The sequence below is a fragment of the Felis catus genome, chromosome B1, assembly GCF_018350175.1.
Source record: "Felis catus isolate Fca126 chromosome B1, F.catus_Fca126_mat1.0, whole genome shotgun sequence".
NCBI lineage: Eukaryota > Metazoa > Chordata > Mammalia > Carnivora > Felidae > Felis > Felis catus.
Genome location: NC_058371.1, coordinates 95,541,591 through 95,565,727, shown reverse-complemented (window position 1 = coordinate 95,565,727; position 24,137 = coordinate 95,541,591). Strand labels below are relative to the sequence as shown.

At 35.7% G+C, this 24,137-nt stretch overlaps 1 protein-coding gene across 3 annotated transcripts; it reads left to right on the top strand.

The window, feature by feature from the left end:
• The first annotated feature begins 66 nt into the window (after positions 1 to 66).
• On the top strand, positions 67 to 24,137 carry CB1H4orf33 (chromosome B1 C4orf33 homolog). Of its 3 annotated transcripts, none has more exons than XM_003985011.6 (6): positions 67 to 301; positions 10,750 to 10,939; positions 15,844 to 15,904; positions 18,418 to 18,469; positions 18,829 to 19,028; positions 21,210 to 24,137. In XM_003985011.6, exons 2-6 carry the CDS (start codon positions 10,759 to 10,761, stop codon positions 21,313 to 21,315), a joined length of 600 nt encoding a protein of 199 aa, XP_003985060.1. In that variant the 5' UTR covers positions 67 to 301; positions 10,750 to 10,758; the 3' UTR covers positions 21,316 to 24,137. The 3 variants fall into 3 exon arrangements, with proteins under 3 accessions (XP_003985060.1, XP_044911812.1, XP_044911811.1); XM_045055877.1 differs by lacking the exon at positions 67 to 301 and adding an exon at positions 3,934 to 4,354 and having other exon boundaries at positions 18,832 to 19,028; XM_045055876.1 differs by lacking the exon at positions 67 to 301 and adding an exon at positions 3,959 to 4,354.

Genomic DNA, 24,137 nt, shown 5'->3' with positions numbered 1-24,137 from the left:
CTTACATCATCGCGCTTCCTAGAGTCTTTACACGCTATTGGCTATTTGTCAAGCTATAGGCGGAGCTGCGATAACCTGGATAACAGGGAATTGAGCCACTAGCGTGGCAGGGGCGAGCTGGCTCCTTTCGGTCTTCCTGTGGTGGAGTACAGTGTTTCCGTGTGTGTGTTTATGTGTGTTTACATCCCAAGATGTAAACGTAGGTAGGACATAAAATACATATTTTAAATGTTCTCGGGATCTTTGATACCTAGTACTTCTGGACTGGGAGAACGTGCTGGCCAAAAGGAGTGAGTGGAAAGTAAGTAAATTTCTGGAGCTGGAGGGAGAACCCATGCTGGCGGCTTCAGAGTCCACCACCAAGGCTGACCCTCTGGAGGATTTTTGAGTATGGACTTGATTTCCAGAAGCTAAGTACGATACTGCCCCTCTGGGTCTTTAGAGAAACGAAACACCTCTTTAAATATTTAACTGTGTGTCAGTAAGGCATGTAGTTACAAGTACTCCAAAGGTCCTGCAAATTCAGCAGTTATTTCTTTTTTTTTTAATTTTTTTTTTTTTAATGTTTGCTTATTTTTGAGACAGAGAGAGACAGAGCATGAACGAGGGAGGGTCAGAGAGAGAGAGGGAGACACAGAATCCAAAGCAGGCTCCAGGCTCTGAGCTGTCAGCACAGAGCGCAACGCGGGGCTCAAACTCATGGACTGTGAGATCATGACCTGAGCCGAAATCGGTGGCTTAACCGACTGAGCCACCCAGGCGCCCCAGCAGTTATTTCTTTGGAGATACTTTGCTTCCTTAAAAAAGAAGAAAAAAGTTACATTGTATTGGAAGAAAAAATTAGACAAAACTTTAAATTTTGGGGTAAATTACAATTATCAGAATTAAAAATTGATTTTGTCTGGATATAAGCCTTATCTTACTATTGGAGGAAATTTCAACACTAGCAATAAAAATATTAACTTGAAGCTAGCTTTAATAGATTATGGTTCTGCCAAATACATTTTATTGAAATGGTTTCACTTGATATGTCAAGATGTATCTCCATTTGGCTTTCTCTTTAACAGTTTAAGTTTTGTTGTTCTGTACTCATAATGCTATATAAATGATATAATGTTAGCAGAATATATTAAGAAGTTTAAAAAATTTGTCCCACTATGTCCATTTAAGTATTTGAAATCCTGAAGCTTTCTCCATACTCCCTATTAAGAGATGAGGTGGTCCCTTCCTCTAAAGGCTGGCTGTTAAATATGGAGGTATATCTAATAACCACAAAAAAGTTTAGTTTAGCTTTGTGTCAGTGAAGATTGAACTTGATCTGGTTTTGGTAGCCTTGAAGTTAACCCAAAAACTTATTGGAAGGAGAGATTGAGTGGGCAAGTTTCAACTCTTTTTTGAAGGTCGGTGTATGACTTTTCTTCGTGAACTCTTCACTGACTCCCCAAGGACTTGTTTTTAAGTTCTCCTACATTTGAACCTGTATTTTGTCATATTGTAGTTTAATTTGCCATCAAATAGTAATAAATTTAATTCTACATTTGTAGAAGTTATAGATGTTAATATATATTAGTGCTGGCAAAGAGTACCTTCTGGATATAAATGATGAATTGTCTTTGCATTGCATAAATTAAATATCTGAAGTAGGAATTTTTATCTCTGTACTTGAACTATCTGGTTTATACAGTCAAGTTCAATACAAACTGTAGTTTTGGGATTTGGTGTTTGTCTGGGGGGGGGCTGGTTTACAAAACTCAGCTAGTTGAATTTCTGAATTTCAGTGGAGTTTTTTCAAAAAATTTTTCATCCTTATGAAACAAAATTGTGATGATTCCACTTATCCTTAAAGTATTGCCTCTAGTGTTGCTTGATTTTAAAGGTTCCCTTGTGTTCTCTATCCAAGGAAGGTGCTTCCTTAATGCTTCATGCATTGTTTTGTAGGTTGTCTCCAGGCTCCTGCCTGGAACACAGTAAGGGCTCAACAAATATGTGAAGAAGGAATTAAAGAATTCAGTAGATGTGCTTCGAAAGTATTAATGTAATTGAGTACAAGGAATGAGAAGTGAGAGAAAAAAAGTACTTAGTATGTGTTTAACCATTCTCTAGCCCTAGATCTATTTCCTCAATAAAGAAAACCCTTGAAAATTGATAGCTTTTACTAATATTAACTTATTTAATAAATTGATATTGAGCACCCAGTACTATATGGAAAGCATCATAAAGAATACAAAGTTGGAACTTTAAGCTAGGGTGAAAACTGTATGAAACATTCTCTGGTATAATTAAATGCCATAAAAAACTGATTTTTAAGAAGCTCTTCATAATTATGTTTATTTTCACCAGCCAAGAGAAGCATGGCCTGGAAATTGGGAGCTCTCTTTTTAAGCTTGTCTTTTTTTATTATTATAATTTCTCTAATATAAAATGATATGAAATCTCTCAGATTTTTAAGTGTACAGTATAGTAGTGTTAACTATGTGCACATTGTTGTACAGCAGATCTCTAGAATTCTTTCATCTTACCTAACTCAAACTGTATACCTATTGAACAATAACTCCTCATTTCCCTCTCCCACCCAAAGTGATTTTTATAAAACAAAAATAATAGTTGTGGTAAAACAAACACAAAAGCCGTTTTTCCCCCAAAGCGGTTTTTAAAAGTATGCTATAAGCAAAATAAGTTTAGGCTGAGCCATGTGAAATTGCAATTTTTACGATTTTTGAGTAATGGCTACACACTAATGTCTGCTCTTGCAGAGCAGGAGAAAATGGTGGTGACTTGACTTAAATATGTAGCATATGCACAGTATTCTCAGAGTAGCTATGAAGTTCAAGTGCAGTGACTCCTCCTGAATTAAACCCATAGATCCTATAGACATTTTGGTAACTCTCAGCAACCAAAATACAGAGTGATTCTATTATTTGGAAATATTGTAGTTCTGTAAATTATTACCTTTTCTTGAGAAGTTTAAAATTTTACACAAAATTGTGTTATGAGTTTGTGTCTAATCCTCTTTAGAAACAATAAGTTTACACTGACATGAAAGAGACACTAAATGAAGGAAAATAGATTGATAAATGCTCGGATAGTTAAGACTGAACCAACCAGAGCCATGATGTGTATCTCTAGAACACTTAACCATATTTTATGATCTAAAGGGTCAGTTAGATTCTCCTACCTCATAGTCTAGTTTTTTTAAAGGAAAACCACTTAAGAAAGATGTAATTTTAATGATTTCAACAGAAAAGTATTTTTTAAGCAAACCTATATACTTTAATAATAACAGCTAATCTCTTATATTTACTACATACATGCTAGGCACTGTACTAAATATATATATATGTGTGTGTGTGTACATGTATATATGTATATATATATGTATGTATATATATCCGCTCACAAAAACTGTACTAAATATATATATATATGTGTGTGTGTGTATATGTATATATGTATATATATATATATATGTATGTATATATATCCGCTCACAAAAACCTTTGAAGCTAGGTCCTATTTTAAAATCCTTTTTACAGTAGTAACTTGCTGATGATCACAGTTGGAAAGTGCTTGAATTGGAATTTGACCCTAGGCAGTCTGGTTCCAATGTCACAATCTTTGACCACTATGTATATGCCTCCCAGTAGTGTAATATAATTTACATTTAGGGTAATATTATTTATAATGAGTGTAATATAAAATTAATTTACAATTTTTGCTTATAGGGCCAGTTAGCCTTTAGTTACATTAAGTGAATTATTGCTGTATGTGTTCTATTGTAATTTTTTTTTTAATGTTTGTTTTTGAAAGGGAGAGAGATGGAGGGAGGGGCAGAGAGAGAGAGAGAGAGGGAGGGGCAAGAGGATCCAAAGCAGGCTCTGTGCTGGATGTGGAGCTGGGATATGTGAACCATGAGATCATGACCTGAGCCAAAATTGGTGTTTAACTGACTGAGCCACCTAGGAGCCCTCGTTCTATTGTAATTTTAATGATTTATAATCCATTTTCAGATTGTTGCACAGTATTTATATTGCTGAATTACCCATCCTTCCCCTTCTAGACTGCTCAAACTTAAGTGGAAAGATTAAAAGTTCAGATATTCACTGGTAGTCTTTCAGCAGTTTTCTCTCCTGCAAAAAACAGGCATCTCGGCCTCAGTCTTCCAAGCCCCACCCCCAGAATGTGTAGGCAGCTGGGCGGAGCCTAAGGTTGAGCCCCTCTCCGGTGACCCCCACAGAAGCTAGTGAGCTGAGTGTGGTGCAGAAAAGAGCTTCCGGGTCTGTGTTCTCTCCTTGTTATGCGCTGTTCCCTCTGTCATTACTGGCACCTTCGACCAGTCTTGTTGGCTTTTTCTCTGGTAATTTATTTTTCCGCTGCTTTTGCTGGCATAGTTTACTCGCACTTTCGGACTTTCTTCTTTCTCCGTTTCTCTTGTAAATGGGCAGGGGTGCAAGTGGAAGCAGAATGCAAACTGAAAATAATTATCATGAGAAACTACAGAAAATTTCGTGAAAAAAGGAATTTGGAAATTTTCCTTGTAAAACGTTCTGTAGAGAAAACACCTTTTTCCGTAACTTAACCTTTGCAGAATGTTTTCCATCTTCCAGGTGCTCAGTGTTCTGGGGTTCTGTCTTCTTTATCTCCCTTCATTTCCTTTTAAAGGCCTTTTCTCTAGTACAGATAAAGCATGAAAATAATTTAAAAACTGTGACTTTTTTTGATGAAAGAGTAGTTTGAAGAATAGAGGTTAAAAATGTGGAAAAACACAGATTAACAAACATTCTTTTAAGAAAGTTTAAATAGGGGTACCTGGGTGGCTCAGTGGGTTAGCATCTGACTTTGGCTCAGGTCATGATCTCATGGTTGGTGAGTTCCAGCCCCAAGTCGGGCTGTGTGCTGAGGGCTCAGAGCCTGGAGCCCGCTTCAGATTCTGTCTCCCTCTCTCTGTTCCTCCTCCACTCATGTTGTGTCTCTTTCAAAAATAAAATAAAACATTAAAAAATAATGAAAAAAAGTTTAAATAGCCAACACTGAAATTGCATAATAGACTGGTGATCACCTTGAATATATTCCTTCAATAATATTCCCAGTGTTCATTCTGACTTTTTAGAAATGTTCAGCATATGTAGAGTCAGAGAAGCGTCTATAGAGAAGAGGTGGTCACTATAGTCTTTGAGAGATTCAGCCATAAAATGGACTTTAAAAATAGTTTCAAATGATTCATTTATTTTTTGATAGTGATGTGTGCCTATCATAATATAAAAAATTCAGGTCGTTTTTTAAAAGAAAGTGATAATGGTTGCAAGTAAACCTCCCTTTCTGTCTTGTCTCAGGCAGTTAATTCCCTCAAAAGAGGTAACCACTGTCATCACTGGTTTCTTGTATATGCTTTTTGAGATACTATATGCATTCACAAGTATATATGCAAAGTGCCTTTTTTTTAATGAAATAAATTCATGCTTTTTGCACCTTGCTTTTTTCACTGAATATATTTTAGATATATATAGAGCTGCCTCATTTTTAATAGCTAAATTGTATTTCCTTGCTTAATAATAGTGTAATTTCTTCACCAGTCCTCTACTGATGGATATTTAAATTATATTAACTTGATATTTTGTTATTATAAATAATGTTGCAGTGAATGTCTTTATACTTATGTCATTTTGAATATGTGCAGGTATAATAACTCCTAGAACTAGAATTGAGTCAAAGGATATTTGCATTTTTTTTGTTTTGATAGATATTGAGGGATTGCTCTTCACAGAGGCTGTGCCAGTAATGCCCCCACAACAATATGTGATTATTTCTCAGTGTCCTCTTTATTATACCATGTTATCAAACTTTTTGATCCATGGAAATAGTAATGTATTGTTTTAATTTGCATTTCTATCATAAGTGAGGTTGAACATTTTGCATCTACTTTCTGTCAACTGTGTTTTCCTATTTTGCTGTTGGGATATTGAACTTTTCCTTACTGATTTCTAGGAGCCCTTTAAACATAATAGAAGTTAGTTATTTGTCTAAAATATGAGTTGAAGATGTTTTTGTTCCCAAACTGTCTTTTGATTTTGTAATGGTGGGCTTCTTTTCTTTTCTTTTCTTTTCTTTTCTTTTCTTTTCTTTTCTTTTTTCTTTTCTTTTCTTTCTAGAGAGCATACATGAGCCAGGGAGAAGGGCAGAGGGAGGGAGAGAGAGAGAGAGAGAGAGAGAGAGAGCGAGAGAGAGAGAGAATCTCAAGCAGGCTCCATGCCCAGCACAGAGCCTGACGTGGATCCCGACATGGGGCTCGATGTCATGATCATAACATGAGCCAAAATCAGGAGTCGCTTAACCAAGTGAGCCACCCAAGCGCCCCTGTAATGGTGGTAGTTGTTTTTTTGTTTCGTTTTGTTTTGTTTTGTTTTTTTGTGGATGTAGGCAGACTTCTTCTGGTTTTGTTATCTTTATGCAGCCAAATGTATCACTCTTTTATGTCTTTTGGGTTTGGGGTTATATTTTATTTATTTTTTTAAGTTTATTTTTGAGACAGAGCATGCAAGCGAGGGAAGGGCACAGAGAGAGGGGGAAAGAAGATCTGAAGTGGGCACCGTGCTGACAGCAGTGAGCCCGATGCAGGGCTCAAACTCGCAAACTGTGAGATCATGACCTGAGCCAGGGTTTGACACTCAACTGACTGAGCCACCCAGGTGCCCCTGGGGTTATATTTTAAAAGGTTTTTTTTTCTACTATAAGGTTTTTTAAAAATTCATTTTTTCCATTTTTTAATATGGTTTTTATGTTTAAATTTTTGATTCATTTACATTTGAACATAATATACCAAACTATATTTAAATATATATACTATTTTATATACTATTTAAATATAGTATATATTATATATAGTATATATAATATATTACTATTTATACTATGTATTATATATATTATATATAACATATACTATTTAAATATACTATATAAACTATTTATAGTTTGGTATAGGGATCCAACCTTATTAAATTGGACTGCAAAATGAACTAATTGACAATAGACCTGTTTGGTTTAGTTATACAAGACCGGTTGGTTAGCTACATGAGAATCATCCCTAACTCCCTAGAGACTTAAACTTTATTTCCTGAGCACCTGGTATGTCACCTGAAATAAAGTGAGTAGTTAATAAACCTTTTTAAAAAATTTTTTTAAACATTCATTTTTTTTTTAATTTTTTTTTTTCAACGTTTATTTATTTTTGGGACAGAGAGAGACAGAGCATGAACGGGGGAGGAGCAGAGAGAGAGGGAGACACAGAATCGGAAACAGGCTTCATGCTCTGAGCCATCAGCCCAGAGCCTGACGCGGGGCTCGAACTCACGGACCGTGAGATCGTGACCTGGCTGAAGTCGGACGCCCAACCGACTGCGCCACCCAGGCGCCCCAAACATTTATTCATTTTTGAGAGACACAGAGAGACAGAGCGTGAGTGAGGGAGAGGCAGAAAGAGAGGGAGACACAGAATCTGAAGCAGGTTCCAGGCTCTGAACTGTCAGCTCAGAGCCCGATGTAGGGCTCGAATTCACAGACTGCAAGATCATGACCTGAGCTGAAGTTGGACTCTTAACTGACTGAGCCCCCAGGCACCCAATACACTTATGATAAACTAAATTGAAAGGACGTTTCTAGGTATGATATATTATCTTAGTTACTTACCACTGTTTTGGTTGAAAGAGAAATGCTACCACAAACACAGTTGATTTCTATTGCACAAAACCTTAGAATCATGAAATTTTGGATCCGGAGACTAGAATGATTATTTACTTAAGAAATAAATAATAAATTCCTATTACTTACAGGCATTCTAGTTGGGAATGGGGAGACAGTAAACATGTTGTAATGCTGTGAATCATGTATAGACAGTAGAGAGTGACAGGAAGTAGAGTGCTGCAGGGATGCACACTAGCACAGTTCACAAAGGACATGGACAGTTGAATTGTCTTTACTTCATATGAGTACACGTGCAAACAAAAAAATTGAGAGGTAGTGAGAGTTAAGCTTCAGGAGACAGTTCTAAGTATCCCAGGGAAATTGAAAGGAGAATGTGTTGTTTTTGTCTGGGTCCATGTTATATTTAGATTACATTGTAAACTAGTGGGTTTGACCATATTTTTAGGTTAATTTTGTTATAAACATTGTGTACATTTAGATTAACAGGAATGCTCTTTAAGCAAATTAACAAAATAAGGAAACTAAAGTCATTTATGCAGTTAAAGCCAAAGTTACATGCTACCCTTGGACATGTCATCCATGACACTCCTCCTTGCTGGTAGAAGTCTAGTCAATATTTCTTGCAGTAATTTTCAAACACTGCTCAAAGAAATCAGGGAAAAAGGCTAGTAGAAGGTCTTGAAGTTCCACTACTTTATACTCTCAACAAGAGTAGCTCTGCTTTTATATTTAATTTCTTCTGGACTTTTAAATAAGATTACATTTTATAATTTGAAGTTATAGAGTAGTTTGTAATTTGAGACTCTAAAGTACATGTCAGTCTTACCACAAGACCCACCATGTGTGGATGGAAGTGACAAGCCACTTTTTAGGAGCAAATCACTGCGTGTGGTTTAATTCCATTTAGACATAGAGATGATTGCCTAGAATAGCTGGGCGTTGAGAATTCTGTAGTGGAAACCCACTGATTAGGATAGAGATCCCTTTAATGTGTGCAATATTTTTGTAGATATGATGGTCCTGTGGAGAATGAGTGAATCCGCCAAAACTTCCAAGTCACTAAGTTATATTTTGCCAGGATTGTAAAGCCCCAGGTTATGAGAATAGCATATTCTCTGGCATATTGGTACCAGAATCAGATTTAATCACCATTTCTAACATCTTGATTTGTTCTTATTTCTTCCTGTATGCTTCAAGATGGTATTTAACCAGTACCAAAATTTGGGATAGAGATTTATCCATTTATACATGAAGAATGCGCCTTGATATCAACTAAGGATAGTAAATTTATGATTGAGGTATTTTATTTCACATAAAATCAGTACTAAGTTCTACAAAAATCAGTCAATTTATGCAGACTTATCACTCATTGAGCTTATTTTAATAATGAAGAACATAAATTGCTGAACATATCCTCTTCTCAAATACTGTAAGTTGCAAATGGATTGTAATGCCAGAATTATTTTATTTTAATTTTAGAGATTATCAATTAAAATTTGTTAGCATGTAGTGAAAATTAGGAAGAGCTACTACATACTTTAGAAAAAGGTTTTCAAAGATCTTGGATTCCTGTGGGCCACCGAGCTTATACATTTGGATCTCCCAATGATTGGTACACAGTAGGTACTCAGTATCTATTCATTGAAATAAATTTATTCAAAATTTAATAACTTTATTATTTGCAGTAAAAACCTATGAAGCAAGGAAATGCATTCAAAGGTTTCAGATAAGGGAAATTGAAGTTTGGAAATAGCACCATTGCTAATCAAGATTATCTTCTGAACAAGACATAAGGACCTAATATAAGTTGAGGAATCCACCACTCCTAAAATAAGGTTTTCATCTCCTTACAGATCTCTGATGTACCTTCATTTTTCTTAATGTTTATTAATTTTTTAGACAGGGAGAGAGAGAGACAGAGTGCAAGCAGGGAAGGAGCAGAGAGAGAGGGAGGCACAGAATCTGAAGAAAACTCCAGGCTCTGAGCTGTCAGCACAGAGCCCAACACGGGGCTCGAACTCATGAACCATGAGACCATCATCTGAGCCGGCATCGGCCACTTAACCGACTGAGCCACCCAGGCACCCCAGTGATGTATCTTCATTTGGGAAAACATGGCTTATATTAGTTCAGTTTCATGTGACCTTGGACAAATCTGTTTTCTTCATTTGTAATGAGGATAAAAATAGATCCTCTGCAAGTTTGTTGTGAAATTAAGTGAGATAACATTTATAAAATGCCTGATCCATAGTGTTTAAATAAAAATGTAATTTTATTAATATAATGCTTTCTTTGCATTTAATCCTCAGAGAAACAATTTAAAATGCAAACACTGCTTGTGTCAAATGTATTTAGTCTATTTCAAAGTTTAGACGATAAATTCTGTCTATTTTTCAGTCAGAGAAGGGATTAACATGTTGTGTTTAACACTTGAAATATCAACAATTGAGAAGGTTAAGAAAATCTGTACCCTGAGATCAAGGAAGACAATATTAAACTCTACTAACCTTCAAATAGTTGGAGCACCCCCCTTCCCGCAATTCCCACCCCAAAGAGAAAAGGGTTTTAGCCAAAAGAACAAGTGTTAACAGCAGTGCTTCTGCTGATTTGTAGTTATTTTTTTTATCAAATCATTTTTTTATTATATAGATCTTGATTCCCAAAGGGGTCCAATACACCTGCACATTTTAGAATAAAAGATAAAGAATGTAGAAACTCATAGTGTTTATAGTCATTAAGTACATGAATAGTTTCTTCAGTGGACTTAATTGGTTTTTAAAAATGATTTTGATATATTCTTTACAAGGTAACATGAGCTGCATCTAGACCTAGTCTTAAAGCTTTTTGGATCCAACTCCCTATCTTATAATAGAACTCACGTCCACAGTTTGCTATAACACAAATGGCCTTTTGACTCTCAGAACTGTGTGTCTGCCCCTCTGCTGCTTTCCTGCTATTTGACATTGACATTTCCATTTCATTTCTAACTATAGGAAACAATTGTATACGGTTAAAGAGTTTGTCTTTTTTTTTTTTTTTTTTTTCCTTTAGAGTCTTCAGATGGATTTTAAAATAGAATACACTTGGGATGGTTTTCCAGTGAAGCATGAGCCAGTGTTTGTCAGGCTGAATCCAGGTGATGGAGGAGTGGTGATGGAAGTTAGCGCCCCATTTTTCAATGATCCTCCAGCTCCACTTGGAGAACCAGGAAAACCTTTCAATGAACTGTGGGATTATGAAGGTAAGTGGAAGTACTGTATTTTATTGCAAACATAAATCTTTTTATAATACCCTCTCCTAGAACTATTATTTTATCTTGCTGTAAGGAAGTGTGTGTTCTTCTGAGCAGCTGACGTGTGCAGTTTCTTCCGTTCCCTACCAATCTCTTATTCTGACTTTTTCACCATCACCTGTGTGACTTCAGCTATATAACTAGAACAGTGAAAAATGGCAATTACAAATCCAGATTTTTAAATTGCTGCCATATTTCTTTCCTTTACTTCTGATACCTATTTTAAGAAGAGTTCAGCATTTCTGTTTTGTCGTTAAGTATCTTCAAATTGCCACTTTAACCTTATAAACTTTCTTTATGGAAGTTTGGGGATGTTTTACTTATAGAAATACTATCAACTTTAATATGAAATGTAGTTTTTATTTTATACTGACAATCTCACATGTCAAATGAAGACTAAAAGACATACCATGAAATTACATTTTGCCAGGTTTGCTATATGATCCCCTCCTAATGTATTCTAATTAAGCAACCAAACTTACATTTAGAAATACTCTTTATGATTCCATTCCTCAGATCACAAACCATAACTGTCCCTGAGAGAAAGTTCAAACCCTTCCTGTAAGACTTCAGAGTACTCATGGGTTGGGCTATCATATTCAACCAAAAGCTCTTTTTTTTAATTAAAGTGTCATTGATACACTATATTACATTAGTTTCAGGTGTACAGCATAATGGTCCGACAAGTCTGTGTATTATACTACGCTCACAAGTGTAGCTGCCATCAGTCTCCATACAATGCTATTACAGTACCATTGATTATATTCCCTTTATCTCTGTGACTTATTTATTCCAAAACTGGAAGCCTGTATCTCCCACTGCCTTTCACCCATGTTCCCTGTCTCCCTCCAGCAACCATCAGTTTGTTCTCTGTATTTATGGGTCTGTTTCCACTTTTTATTTACTCATTTGTTTTGTTTTTTAGATTCCATATATAAGTGAAACCATATGTCAACCAAAGGCTCTTGACTTATGAAAGGCTAATGGTCTTACTATCCATGCATGTTCTCACCCATGTACCTGTTCTCATTCTATTCCCCCCACCTGTAATGCACTTAGTTCTAAGGTCTAATATAGGTTTCATTTCTTTAAAAAAACTTTTGATGATTCTTGTAATCCATACAATCTGTATAGCATCTGTATAGCATGCATTTTGTCAGTGTTAACTTATCGTATGTAAAACATACATTATCTTTTACTGATACCGAACTTAAATATACCAGCTACCTACTGGTGTAGACACCAATGTGACTTAACTACTGGAAGTACAGACACCAAACTCAAGAGCTACTAAACTCAACTCATCTACTTCTGTCATAAACCTGCTTCTTTCCCCAATTGCCCAATTACTTAATACATCAGTTCACCAAATACAGAAACATGAGGTCTTTCCAATATATCCTTCTCTCTCACTCTCCATAATTGGATTTATTTACTGAGTCCTATCAGCTTTACCTCCTGAATGTTTCTCTAAGCTAGTTCTTCATCCCCACTATCCCTGCCATAGGTTAGACCTTTATGATCTTTCACCTGGGCCAGTCAAAGCTTCCTTACTTGTCCTTTTGCCCTTGGCTTCATTCTTCACTTAGAAGCCAGAGTGATCTATCTAAAATGAAAATTCAAGGGGCGCCTGGGTGGCTCAGTCGGTTAAGCGGCCGACTTCAGCTCAGGTCATGATCTCGTGGTCTGTGAGTTCGAGCCCTGCGTCAGGCTCTGTGCTGACCGCTCAGAGCCTGGAGCCTGTTTCAGATTCTGTGTCTCCCTCTCTCTCTGACCCTCCCTTGTTCATGTTCTGTCTCTCTCTGTCTCAAAAATAAATAAACGTTAATAAAAAAATAATTTAAAAAAAATAAATAAAAAAAATAAAATGAAAATTCAAACTCATAATTCAGGTCTTTACAAACCTTCTCAGGCTCCCTGTCCTCTTGGGATAGTTTCATCCTTCTTTTTATGATCTCTATATAAGATTTTCCATGACCTAGCCCCTTATTCTCTTTGCAGCATTGCTTCTTCATGCACTTCAATGTTTGCCTAGAAAGACTGAACTGCTTGTAGTTCTTTAAGGGAAAATATTTCCTAATCATGTACATTTGATTATACTTCTCTTTCATCCTGGAATGCCCTTTTCATCATTCCTCTTCACCCAATTCCAACTCATCTTTCAAGATGGAGCTTAGGTAACACCTTCTCTAGGAATCCTTCCCTAAACCACATTTTGGAGCTAAGTATCTGTTTTCTTTTTTCTTGTGGTAGCAACCCATACCTCCTTCCCTTTTGATATTTTTATTAGAAGTGTCCACTTTCATGTCTGATTAGGTTGTAAGCTAATGAAAGTATTCCCAGAATCTGATACAGGGTTTAATTCAGAGAAGATGCAAAAATGATTTTAAGATGATTATGGAAAATAGTAATTAGAAGATGTATTAGAGTCTTCCAGAGAAACAAGACCAAGAGATACAGTGTGTGCGTGAGTGTGTGTATGTGTAAAGAAAGAGAGCGATTTATTTTAAGGTATTGGCTTATGCAGTTTTGGAGTCTGGCAAGTACAAAATCTTCACGGTAGAGCTGCAGGCTGGAGATGTGGTGAAGAGTATATACTGCAGTTTGAGTCTGATGGTGTCTGCTGGCAGAATTCCTTCATGGTCAGGGGAAGTCTGTCTTTTTTCTGTTAAGGGCTTCAATGATTGGATGAGACTCAGCCACATTATAGAGAGTAATCTGCTTTACCAAAAGTTTACCGATTTAAATGTCAAATCTCATGTAAACAATACCTTCACAGAAACATCTAGGATAATGTTTGACCAAATATCTGGGTACTGTGGCTAAGTTGACACAAAAATTAACCATCATGGAAGCATTCTAATTCATTTAGGTAAAAAACTTAGAAAGGGGCAATAAGCCTGAATCATTGATGGAACTGTATCCATGCTCAGCAAGGAGCCTGAGTGGGGCTTGATGCCAAGACCCTGGGCTCATGACCTGAGCTGAAATCAGCAGTTGGATGCTCAACCAACTGAGCCAGCCAGGCGACCCTTAGCTATTTTATTATAAAAATAACACATGGAAAACTGGAAACAACATATATGTCTTCAATAAAGGACTGTGTGAATAAATTATAACATTCTATAGAAGAATAGTATACAATAGTTTAAAAGCATTAGGTATCTATATGCTGCAAAGTTTTTTGTGAAAAAAGCAAGTTGTAGGCAATTATGATCCATATTTATTTTTTAAAATCCATGCAGGTAAAGTAGATTGTAGAAGGACAGAAAACATCTGACAAAAATTTTAGAGCAAAGTGGAAAGAAAAGGACTTTGACTTTTTACTTTATATATGTTTATATTGTTTTAATCATTTATAAGAAGTATGTATTACTTTCATAATTAAACAATTTAAAAAACATCACATGCACAAAAAAGTCCAGGAAATTGTAAAGAAAAGAAAAATCACCTACGTGTATTGCCCCTATCAGAGATAACCAGTCATTAGTGTGCACGTGTGTGTGTGCGTGCGTGCACTCATACTTTGCATACATTTATTTTTTTATTTTTTTAATGTTTATTTATTTTTGACAGAGAGACAGAGTGCAAGCAGCAGAGAGGCAGAGAGAGAGGGAGACACAGAATCCGAAGCAGGCTTCAGGCTCTGAGCTGTCGGCCCAGAGCCTGATGCGGGACTCACACTCACGGACTGTGAGATCATGACCTGAGCTGAAGTCAAATGCTCAACAGACTCAGCCACCCAGGCTTTCCCCTTTACAGACATCTAGACACAGGCATGCATGCACATTCTTATTTCATGTACATTTCGTTATTGTTCTGCAGCCTGCTTATCACATATCATGGATATCTTCCCATATCAAAAAATATAATTAACTGTATATTTGATTGTAATGACTGTATTATATATTTTTGCATGGAATATATAAATTCCATAGTTTATTTAACAGCTCTCCCATATAACAGGAGTTTTATTTATATAGTGAGAAATAACCATTTAAAATTTTTTTTTTAACGTTTATTTATTTTTGAGACAGAGGGAGACAGAGCATGAATGGGGGAGGGGCAGAGAGAGAGGGAGACACAGAATCGGAAACAGGCTCCAGGCTCTGAGCCATGAGCCCACAGCCCGACGCGGGGCTTGAACTCACCAACCGTGAGATCCTGACCTGAGCCGAAGTTGGACGCATAACCGACTGAGCCACCTAGGCGCCCCTGGGAAATAACCATTTAGATCATTCTAAATTTTTGAGCAATACTTTGATGACTGGCATGATATTTATTTCTTTTCCCAGTTGTCTGATTATTTTCTTTTTAAAAAAATTTTTTTTAATGTGTTTTTAATTTATTTTTGAGACTGAGAGAGACAGAGCATGAGCAGGGGAGGGGCAGAGAGAGAGGGACACAGAATCTGAAGCAGACTCCAGGCTCTGAGCTGTGAGCACAGAACCCAACGTGGGGCTCAAACTCGCGGACTGTGAGATCATGACCTGAACTGAAGTCGGACGCTTAACCTATTGAGCCACCCAGGCGCCCCTGTCTGATTATTTTCTTAAGATAAATTCCTAGAAAAGAAGATAACTGTCTCAAAGTCTGTGTAATAATATTTATTGTTTTAGAACGTCACCCAACACGAGGCTTTATTAATATTTTTAATTTATGATGATCTGATGTAGGAAAAAAATGATGATTTATTTCCTATGTATTTCTTCTTCTAGGCAATGCGTATTTGTTTTCTTTTGGGGATAGAATTAAAAATACTGAGTTAATTCATTTTATATTCTAAAAAATGAAGTATTTATTACTGAAGCAAAATCAACCTTCTCAGTATGTCTTATCTTTGTTTTCAAAAGTTGTGGAAGCATTTTTCTTGAATGACATAACTGAACAGTATTTAGAAGTTGAACTTTGTCCGTAAGTATAACATTTTTTTCTAACTCATTACTACGTAATTTGAATACAGTTATTTCCTTATTATAAATTATATGGTCAGGGAAAAGCTCAACTAATAGGAGTGCTAATCTGAACTAATCTGAATCATGTATAATTCTTTATTTTCAACTTAGTGTATAACATATATTATAAACCTTTGAAAATATTGTTGATATTATTCTCAATTCTCTAATGTGGCTTGTTTTCTAATTGGGTTTTTAATAAAATGAAAAATCATTATAAATAACAAAACTTCCTCTCATTATTTATTCTAAAATTTGCATTATTATATATTAGCTATTCAGAAATAAAAGGAGATATAGATATAATGAATTGAACTAGTTTCTTTTTGGGAATCTTTTAAAATGACTGGATTAAATTTGAATTTTATGTATTACGTAATTATGTATTCCTTCTTTTATTCATCATTCAGCTATTGAGTGTATACTATGTCACTTTGTGTTCAATGCCAGGGATAAAAGTTAAATCACACATAGCTTTTTTAAAGACTTACTAAAAAAATTAACCTTGGACTGTTGTTTAAATTTAACCAGTCCTTTGGGAACCCTTTTTACCTAGTTGGCAGTTTTTCCTATATATGCAAAAAAGTAAATTTATGGCTACCTTTCATCTAAATTATGACAGAATTTAAATTAGTAAAATATTTAGTAAAGAAATATTTCTTTATATTGCCATTATTCATTTTAAATGACCTTAATTTAAAAAAAAATTTTTTTTAATGTTTATTTTCAAGAGATAGATGGCAAGCAAGGGAGGGGCAGAGAGAGAGGAGACACAGAATCTGAAGCAGGCTCCAGGCTCTGAACTATCAGCACAGAGCCCAGTGCGGGGCTCAAATCCATGAGCTATGTGATCATGACCCGAGCCGAAGTCAGATGTGGAACTGACTGACCCACCTAGGCACCCCTTTTAAATACCTCTTAGTATCTAAATCCAGCAGCCTCTGTCCCTTTGTAGGGTGGGCAGAGTCCCAAACAGTTGATTTAAATGAAATTTTAGATATTTTTTTCTTTTCCCTTATTTTGATATCTTGCTAATTCTGATGTGGAAAACATAGATGTTCACAATTATATTTTTGAGAACAATCATATATTTTTGTGTGTACCTTTTAACTAACATGCCAGAATCTTTTGTTGAAAATACGATTAAACTGTCATATGAGGAAATAAAACTTCAGCTGTTGTGTGATTATTTTCATCACACAGGAGAGAAAGCTAAGGCAAATAGGCTTGCAACTTGTTTAGAAAGCAGTTAAGAACTTGGGTATGCTAGAATTCTAAAGTTTTATCCTTAGTTTTAGGTTCATTAGATGATACTAGCAGTGTCTTTTCATAAAATGATTTAGTAGTATATGAATAGGATAATTAGATTCTCTTTTGTCTTTAAATTATATAGTAACTATTATGTATATAATTAATAATTCTAAAAGTTAAAAAAAATCCTTAGAGTAGTTTAGTTTCATATATTCCAGGACAGTTAATAATCAAGAATCATGGTTTTGCTTCAGGCTATCAACTCCTATGACAGTTAATTAGCCTCTAGGAAAGCAACATGAAGAATATTGTTGTTTTAATTTGCAAGGACTTTTTATTCCTCTTAGGATATTCTTAAGGTTGTATAATAATACAAATAAACAGAGAACTTTTAAGTGAAAATAATACTTCTGTTAGAATTATTTATTGAAGGAAATCCTTCCTGAAAAGCTTACAACAGACCATCTGAGGAGAAGTGTTTAGTGTTTTCCAGAACCAGTAAATTTGTTTCATGTAACTACTTGAAATCCTTTGATTTTTACTGACCTGGCTCATCCCAATTATGCTCTCTTAATAGAATTCCTTCTGAGGATATATTTTGTTTATCTTTGAAAATGTAACATCAGTGTCTGAGCTAATGGTACAAATTAAAAAAACAGGAAAACACAACAGGCAGACGGATGGCGGAGAGTTGTGTGAAAGAAGAGATACAAATTAAAATCTTCAGCCTGTTGACTTGTGTTAGACAATCTATGCTTTTATTTCTTATCTTCCTGATGAGCATCAGTCTTTTTTTTTCTTTTTCTTTTTCCTTTTCTTTTTTTTTTTTTAACAGAAATAACTTTTAGTAAAGTTGTTGGATTCAGTCATAGATATTTGTGCAAACTTCCTTTATGGTGTTTTAGTTTTCAAGATGGGTTTTATTATGCCATCAGATACTGTGGTATCCACCCCCCGCCAATCCCTTTTTCATACTTTGCCTCATCTGACACATGTAGCTTTCTGCATTTGACTGCAATGGTCTGAAAAATGGTAAGCTTGAAAATCACATTTCTAAGTAACTGAACACACTAGTTCTCCCTATAATTATCCAACATTCATACTGCACCTTTTAATTATTTGGAAATTTAATATAAGCACACACACTGCAGGTATGAAGGAAAGTAAAGAAAATAATATTTGTTTCTTTCAAACACTCATGAGGAATTTTAATTTTGACAGTCACGGACAACATTTGGTGCTTTTACTCTCTGGAAGAAGAAATGTATGGAAAGTAAGTAAATAAAAATATTAGACAAAATCCTTTAATCCATAAGGTATGTAGAGAGGTGTGTGTGTCTTATGTAAAATGTTTCAAGTATAAATCTAAATTTACTGGGGCGCCTGGTTGGCTTAGTCGGCTGGGTGTCTGACTTCGGCTCAGGTCATGATCTCACAGTTCGTGGGTTTGAGCCCCGTGTCGGGCTCTGTGCTGGCAGCACAGAGCCTGGAGCCTGTTTCGGATTCTGTGTCTCCCTCTCTCTCTCCTCCTCCCCTGTTCACGCTCTGTCTCTGTCTCAAGAATAAACATTAAATTTTTTTTTTTTTAAAAAACATCTAAATTTACCTTTTGTGTTTCACATGTTTCTATAGCAGGAGCTTGCTCTATCATTCAGAGTGTCCAGAGAAGAGACAAAATGGGAAGGCAAAGCTTATCTTCCTTGGAGTTATTTTCCACCAAAGGTGACAAAATTCAATTCATTTGCAATTCATGGGTCAAAAGATAAAAGAAATTATGAAGCTCTTTACCCTGTACCTCAGCATGAACTGCAACAAGGACAAAAACCTGATTTGTAAGTAGAAAATAAATGAAGATACGTTCCGATTTTGAGTTTTTTGGAATCTAATTTGTGGTAGAACAGTAGTAACATTTTTCATTCCAAGAAGACACGTGTACAAATACCTAGTAGAGTCTTATGTCCAGTGACGGTCCCCGGTAAATACTTGACAGACTGACTTTGGGCAGACATTGTCTCTCTTACTGCTGTCAGTAGAGCACTTAAATTTCCATAGCGGCATGAGAAAAATGTTGCTTAGTGAGTATTGCAATGGCTAGTATAAAAATATGGTTGCAAATTCATTTATGATCCCTTTCAGAGCTAAATGGCCAGAGGCATCTATGTTTCCTGATGTGAGTGAGGCGTTAATAAATCTTTTCCCTTGCTGTTTAAGAATGTGATCTTCAGTCAACTCTCTAGCTCTCTTCCCCTGGTAACCTCATGATGATAAAAATGTCAGATATATTTTTAGGCAACATTGCTTGTCATAGTAATGACCCTTAATTGGTAAATTGATTCTGATCTGAGAGGAATTACAAATAAACTATGAATACCTGATAGGGGCAGCATGACTTTGGGATTTCCCCTAAACAGTCTCGTTCCCTGTGGGGATGTAAGAAACTATGCCTATGAAGTTATTATTACAAGAGATTTTGGCTCCTGTGGGGCAGCAGGCATGTAAGCTAAGGTATTGCCTACATTTTCTCATTTTGAGTCTTACCTCTTTGCACCTGAACCTGTCACGTAAGGAGAATATGATTCCTGCCCAGCTTCATAAATGCTTCATGGACTGCTGTAAACACTGCTCTCTTAGGAAGGAAAGGCACATGCTGTCCTGGGGCAAACTGAGATTCCTACTCTGTATCTCTCTGGGCGTACCTAGTGTGGCCAAGATAGTCTGGTGTGATTGCATGTTTAGAATAGCCTAATAGATATCCTGGTGGGCTTTGTACCATGGTAGACTGACTTTCCTGCCTTTTTACCTTTAGAAAGTGCTATACTGCCATTCCTCTCCCTTTAGCTTTCACCTTCCTGTCATGCTCTTTACTCACTTCACCTTTATCTTTTCTAGCCAATTGCCTTTATTCTGCCTGACACACTTTTCCCTTTTCCCTTTGCATTTGTCCCAGTCCTGACCCTTTATCTTATCCTTCACTGTTTCCCTAACCTCTTTTTTTTTTTAATTTTTAAAATTTAAAAAATTGAAGTATAGTTGAGACACTGTTACATTAGTTTCAGGTGTACAGCATAGTGATTCGATAAGTCTGTACATTATGCTACGCTCATAAGTGTAGCTGCCATCAGTCTCCATACAACAAATGCTATTACAGTATATTCACTAGGCTATATTGACTAGATTCCCAAGGCTGCACTTTTTATCCCTGTGATTTATTCATTTTGTAACTGGAAGTTTCCTACATTGACCATGTGACTCTAAACCAGGTTCAGCCTGGCCAGGGGGGCAGAATGGGACAGGAATCCAGATGCAACTCACTCAGGGCCCTCATATCAAGATGGCTTGTTTCTCTGGTTCTTCGCCAGCTAGCTAATGCCTTCCTGTATTCAGGCTCCTTGTTTACAAGTTATTGGAGTTTTACCCTAGATTAAAGTATGATTATACTATTGGCCAAGGTGGAGCCAGGGCAGAGTGATTTCCTATACAGCTGAGATCCACTGTAACTTGTTAGTGAAGCCTTTCTCTCCTCATTAAGCCACAATAGTTTAAATGGTTTTCCCAGAAAGGAGAGAACTAGGATTAAATCTCTTTTACATTAACTGCCCTTGCTTTGACAAAATAGTCTATTCTTTATAATCTATTGAGCTGAAGCTTTAAAAACAATTATATATATGGCATATAAAGTATATAACACTTTGAATGTAAAAATATCTGTAAGAGTATAATATTTGTTAAGGCTAGATGGAATGAGTCAGGTTTTGAGGGTTGATTTTTATTTCTCCCCTCAGCCATGAGGGAGCTTTTGCAGAATTGAGAGTGCTTTGAGATGTGGTGAATTTCAGAGCTGAATGTTTCATAGAAAGAATGAGAAAGTTGTACACATAGAAAACATCTTACCTTTGGTATTTTTTAAAATAGAATGTTGTTCTGTCACAAATGTGACAAATAGCCCTTGAGGACAGCTGTTTCACAAATGCATAATTCATTTCAGTTCCCACCTTCTTTTTCTTTCTGTTTAGCCATTGTCTGGAATACTTTAAGCCTTTCAATTTTAACACACTGCTTGGAGAAGAATGGAAACAACCAGAATCAGAGCTGTGGCTTATGGAGAAATCTGATGTATAGGAGTATAGTAGATGATCATATCAATCATTTCTTCTCTGTATCTTTTAAGGTAAACCAATAATAAGTATAATCTCTTTTAATCATGGTACCACCAGCACATTTCAACAGCAAATATTTTCATAGAAGTCAGTGAAAATACAGTGTCTCTGTGACAAGTTGTATATGAGTTAACAAGAAAATTGAAGGTTTGTAGATGAGTTTACCTAGTAAATTAAAATGTTCCTCAGAGTCATTAAGTCCAGAAGCGACCATGTCAATGAGTTCTACTGTCTGCCTTACCACCCTCAACCCAAATATCTACAACTCTGTCAGCCAAAATCATTATTTCTCTTCCCACTTCCCTAAACCTCAGTCAGCCTGAGACAGGAACATCTTATTTGCACTTGTTTTAATTCCATGTAATATACAATAATTCTTTACTCAGAATCTTCTGCATTCTTCAAGTGGGTTGAAAACAATGACCTATTTCAGTTGAGAAGGAGATCCACATTTGTTAAGGCATCATTAAGATACATATGTATTTAACCAGCTGTTTTTCCTGTCTTGGAGACTATTTTAGTCTGTAGAAGGAAATGGAATGAAGTAGCCTTGAATTTGGGCAACTGATTCTACTTTTGTTTACAAACAGATGACACTTACTTATGTATGCTGTTAAACCAGATGTGAAAATGTTTTTGCTTTATTTTGTGAGCATTAAACATTCCTGGTCTAGAATTTTCAAATTTTGTGCTATAATATAGCTCAGAGTTTGAAGCCATCTAGCAGATCATCTGTGAACTTCTCCACTAAACCTGTTTCTCCACTAGCATTCTTAACTCAGAGGTTAGTAGCCTTGCAGAAGAATTTTTATTGTACAGAATACACAACAATATACTTTATTCTCTTCTTTTTTACTAACAGAACTTGAATTTTTAGGGGAATTGCTCAAAAACATTTTTCCAGATTCCTTTGAAGACAGAAATGGCATGATAAAGCAGCTCAGGTTAATGTGATATAAGTACACAGTATTAGGTGGGGATTTAAGGAAAGATGACTTGAAGATGAAAGATTCAGCTGTCATACACTTTTTGTCCTTTGCCCTCCCCTTTCCTTTTTCCTGAATTGCATAATTGGAACCTGAGGTAACACACTAGCTATATTGTATCAATGAGGAGACAATCCAGGGAGAGCTGAGCAGCAGGACAGAGGAGCCTGGATTATAAACAATGCAGTAGAGTAACATACCATATCTGGACTGCCTACCTATTGACTTCTTTATACAGGAGAAAAGAAGCTGCCTAATTTGTTTCCCCAACTTGATCCATAGATTTAATACAATCCCAGTTAAAAATCCCAGAAGGCTTTTTTGGGGTCTAAATTGACAAACATTAAAATTTTATGTGGAAATGTGAAGGACCTCAAATAGCCAAACAATTTTGAAAAAGAACAGAGTTTGAGGACTTACATGACTTGACTTCAAGACTTACTATTAAACTTCAATAATGAAGACAGTGTGACATTGGCATAGATTTAGACAAATATATCAAAGTAACAGAAACCAGAAAGGAAACAATATACAGTCAGTTGATTTTTTAACAAAGGTGCCAATGTATTTAAAAAGGGAAAGGATATCTTTTCAACAAATGGTATTGGGATAACTGAAAAAAGCATGAAAACAAAACCTTGACCCTCTACTTAATCTACATAAAAATTAACTTATATGTGACTGGTGAAATGAAAAAGGTTCTAGGAGAAAATCTTCATAATCTGGAGTAGAGAAACATTTGTTTTCAAATAAGACACACAAAGCACTAACTTAAAGAGAAATTGGACTTCATCAAAATCAAAACTTTCTGTTCCTCAAAAGCTTCCATTAAGAAAGTAAAGAAGCAAGCCACAGATTGGAATAAAATATTCAAAATACCCATATCTGACAAAAGACTCCTACCCAGAATATATAAAGAACTCCTACAAACCTGTAATAAAAGGAGAAGCCAGTTAAGGAGCCTTCACAGACACTTCACAGAAAAAATATACAAAAGGCCAATAAGTATATATAGAAACGCTCTCAACATCACTTATCATCAAGGAAATGCAAATTAAAACCACAAGATACCACTAAATGACTAAAATTGCAAAATATACACACTGGTTAAATGGCTAACACTAAAAAAGATTGAGCAATAATGAGAATGTGGAGTGCCTGGAACTTTCATACACTATGGATAGGAATGTAATATATGGTACAATCACTTTGGAAAACTGGAAATTTCGAAAGTTAAATACACACTCTGTTTTTCAGTAGTTTCATGCTTAGGTACATACTGAAGAGAAATGAATGTTTATGGCAGTTTTATTCATGGCACAAAACATAAACAATCAAGTTTGTATCTATAGGAGAATGGATATACAAACTGTGATCTAGTCAGACAATGGAGTACTACTTATAAAAAAGAATGGACTACTGATAAATGTAATAACCTTACCTGAATCTCTAAAGCATTACATTGAGCAAAATAAACCAGACAGAACATTCTGTATAACTAATTATATGATGGCCAATTATAGGCAAAACTAAGCTGTAGTGATGGATCTCAGAACGACTGTTTTCTCTGGGTGAGGTCAGGGGATTCAAACTGGCTGTAAAAGGAACATGAGGAAATTTGAGAGGGGAGCAGTTGAAATGATTTGTATATTGATCTGGCTGACAGTTATATAGCTGCATATATTTGTCAACATTCCCCAAGCTGTATATTTAAGATACGTGATTTTACTATTGTGAATTATACCTTAATAAAATACAGTTATAAAATAAGCTGTAAATTAAATGGAGTTAACTTCTA

Coding starts and splice junctions, on each gene's coding strand:
- CB1H4orf33 (XM_045055876.1), top strand. CDS start 4,295: ATGCGCTGTTCCCTCTGTCATTACTGGCACCTTCGACCAGTCTTGTTG. Junction 10,940..15,843: donor TGAACTGTGGGATTATGAAG/GTAAGTGGAAGT, acceptor TGTTTTCAAAAG/TTGTGGAAGCATTTTTCTTG. Junction 18,470..18,828: donor GAAGAAGAAATGTATGGAAA/GTAAGTAAATAA, acceptor ATGTTTCTATAG/CAGGAGCTTGCTCTATCATT.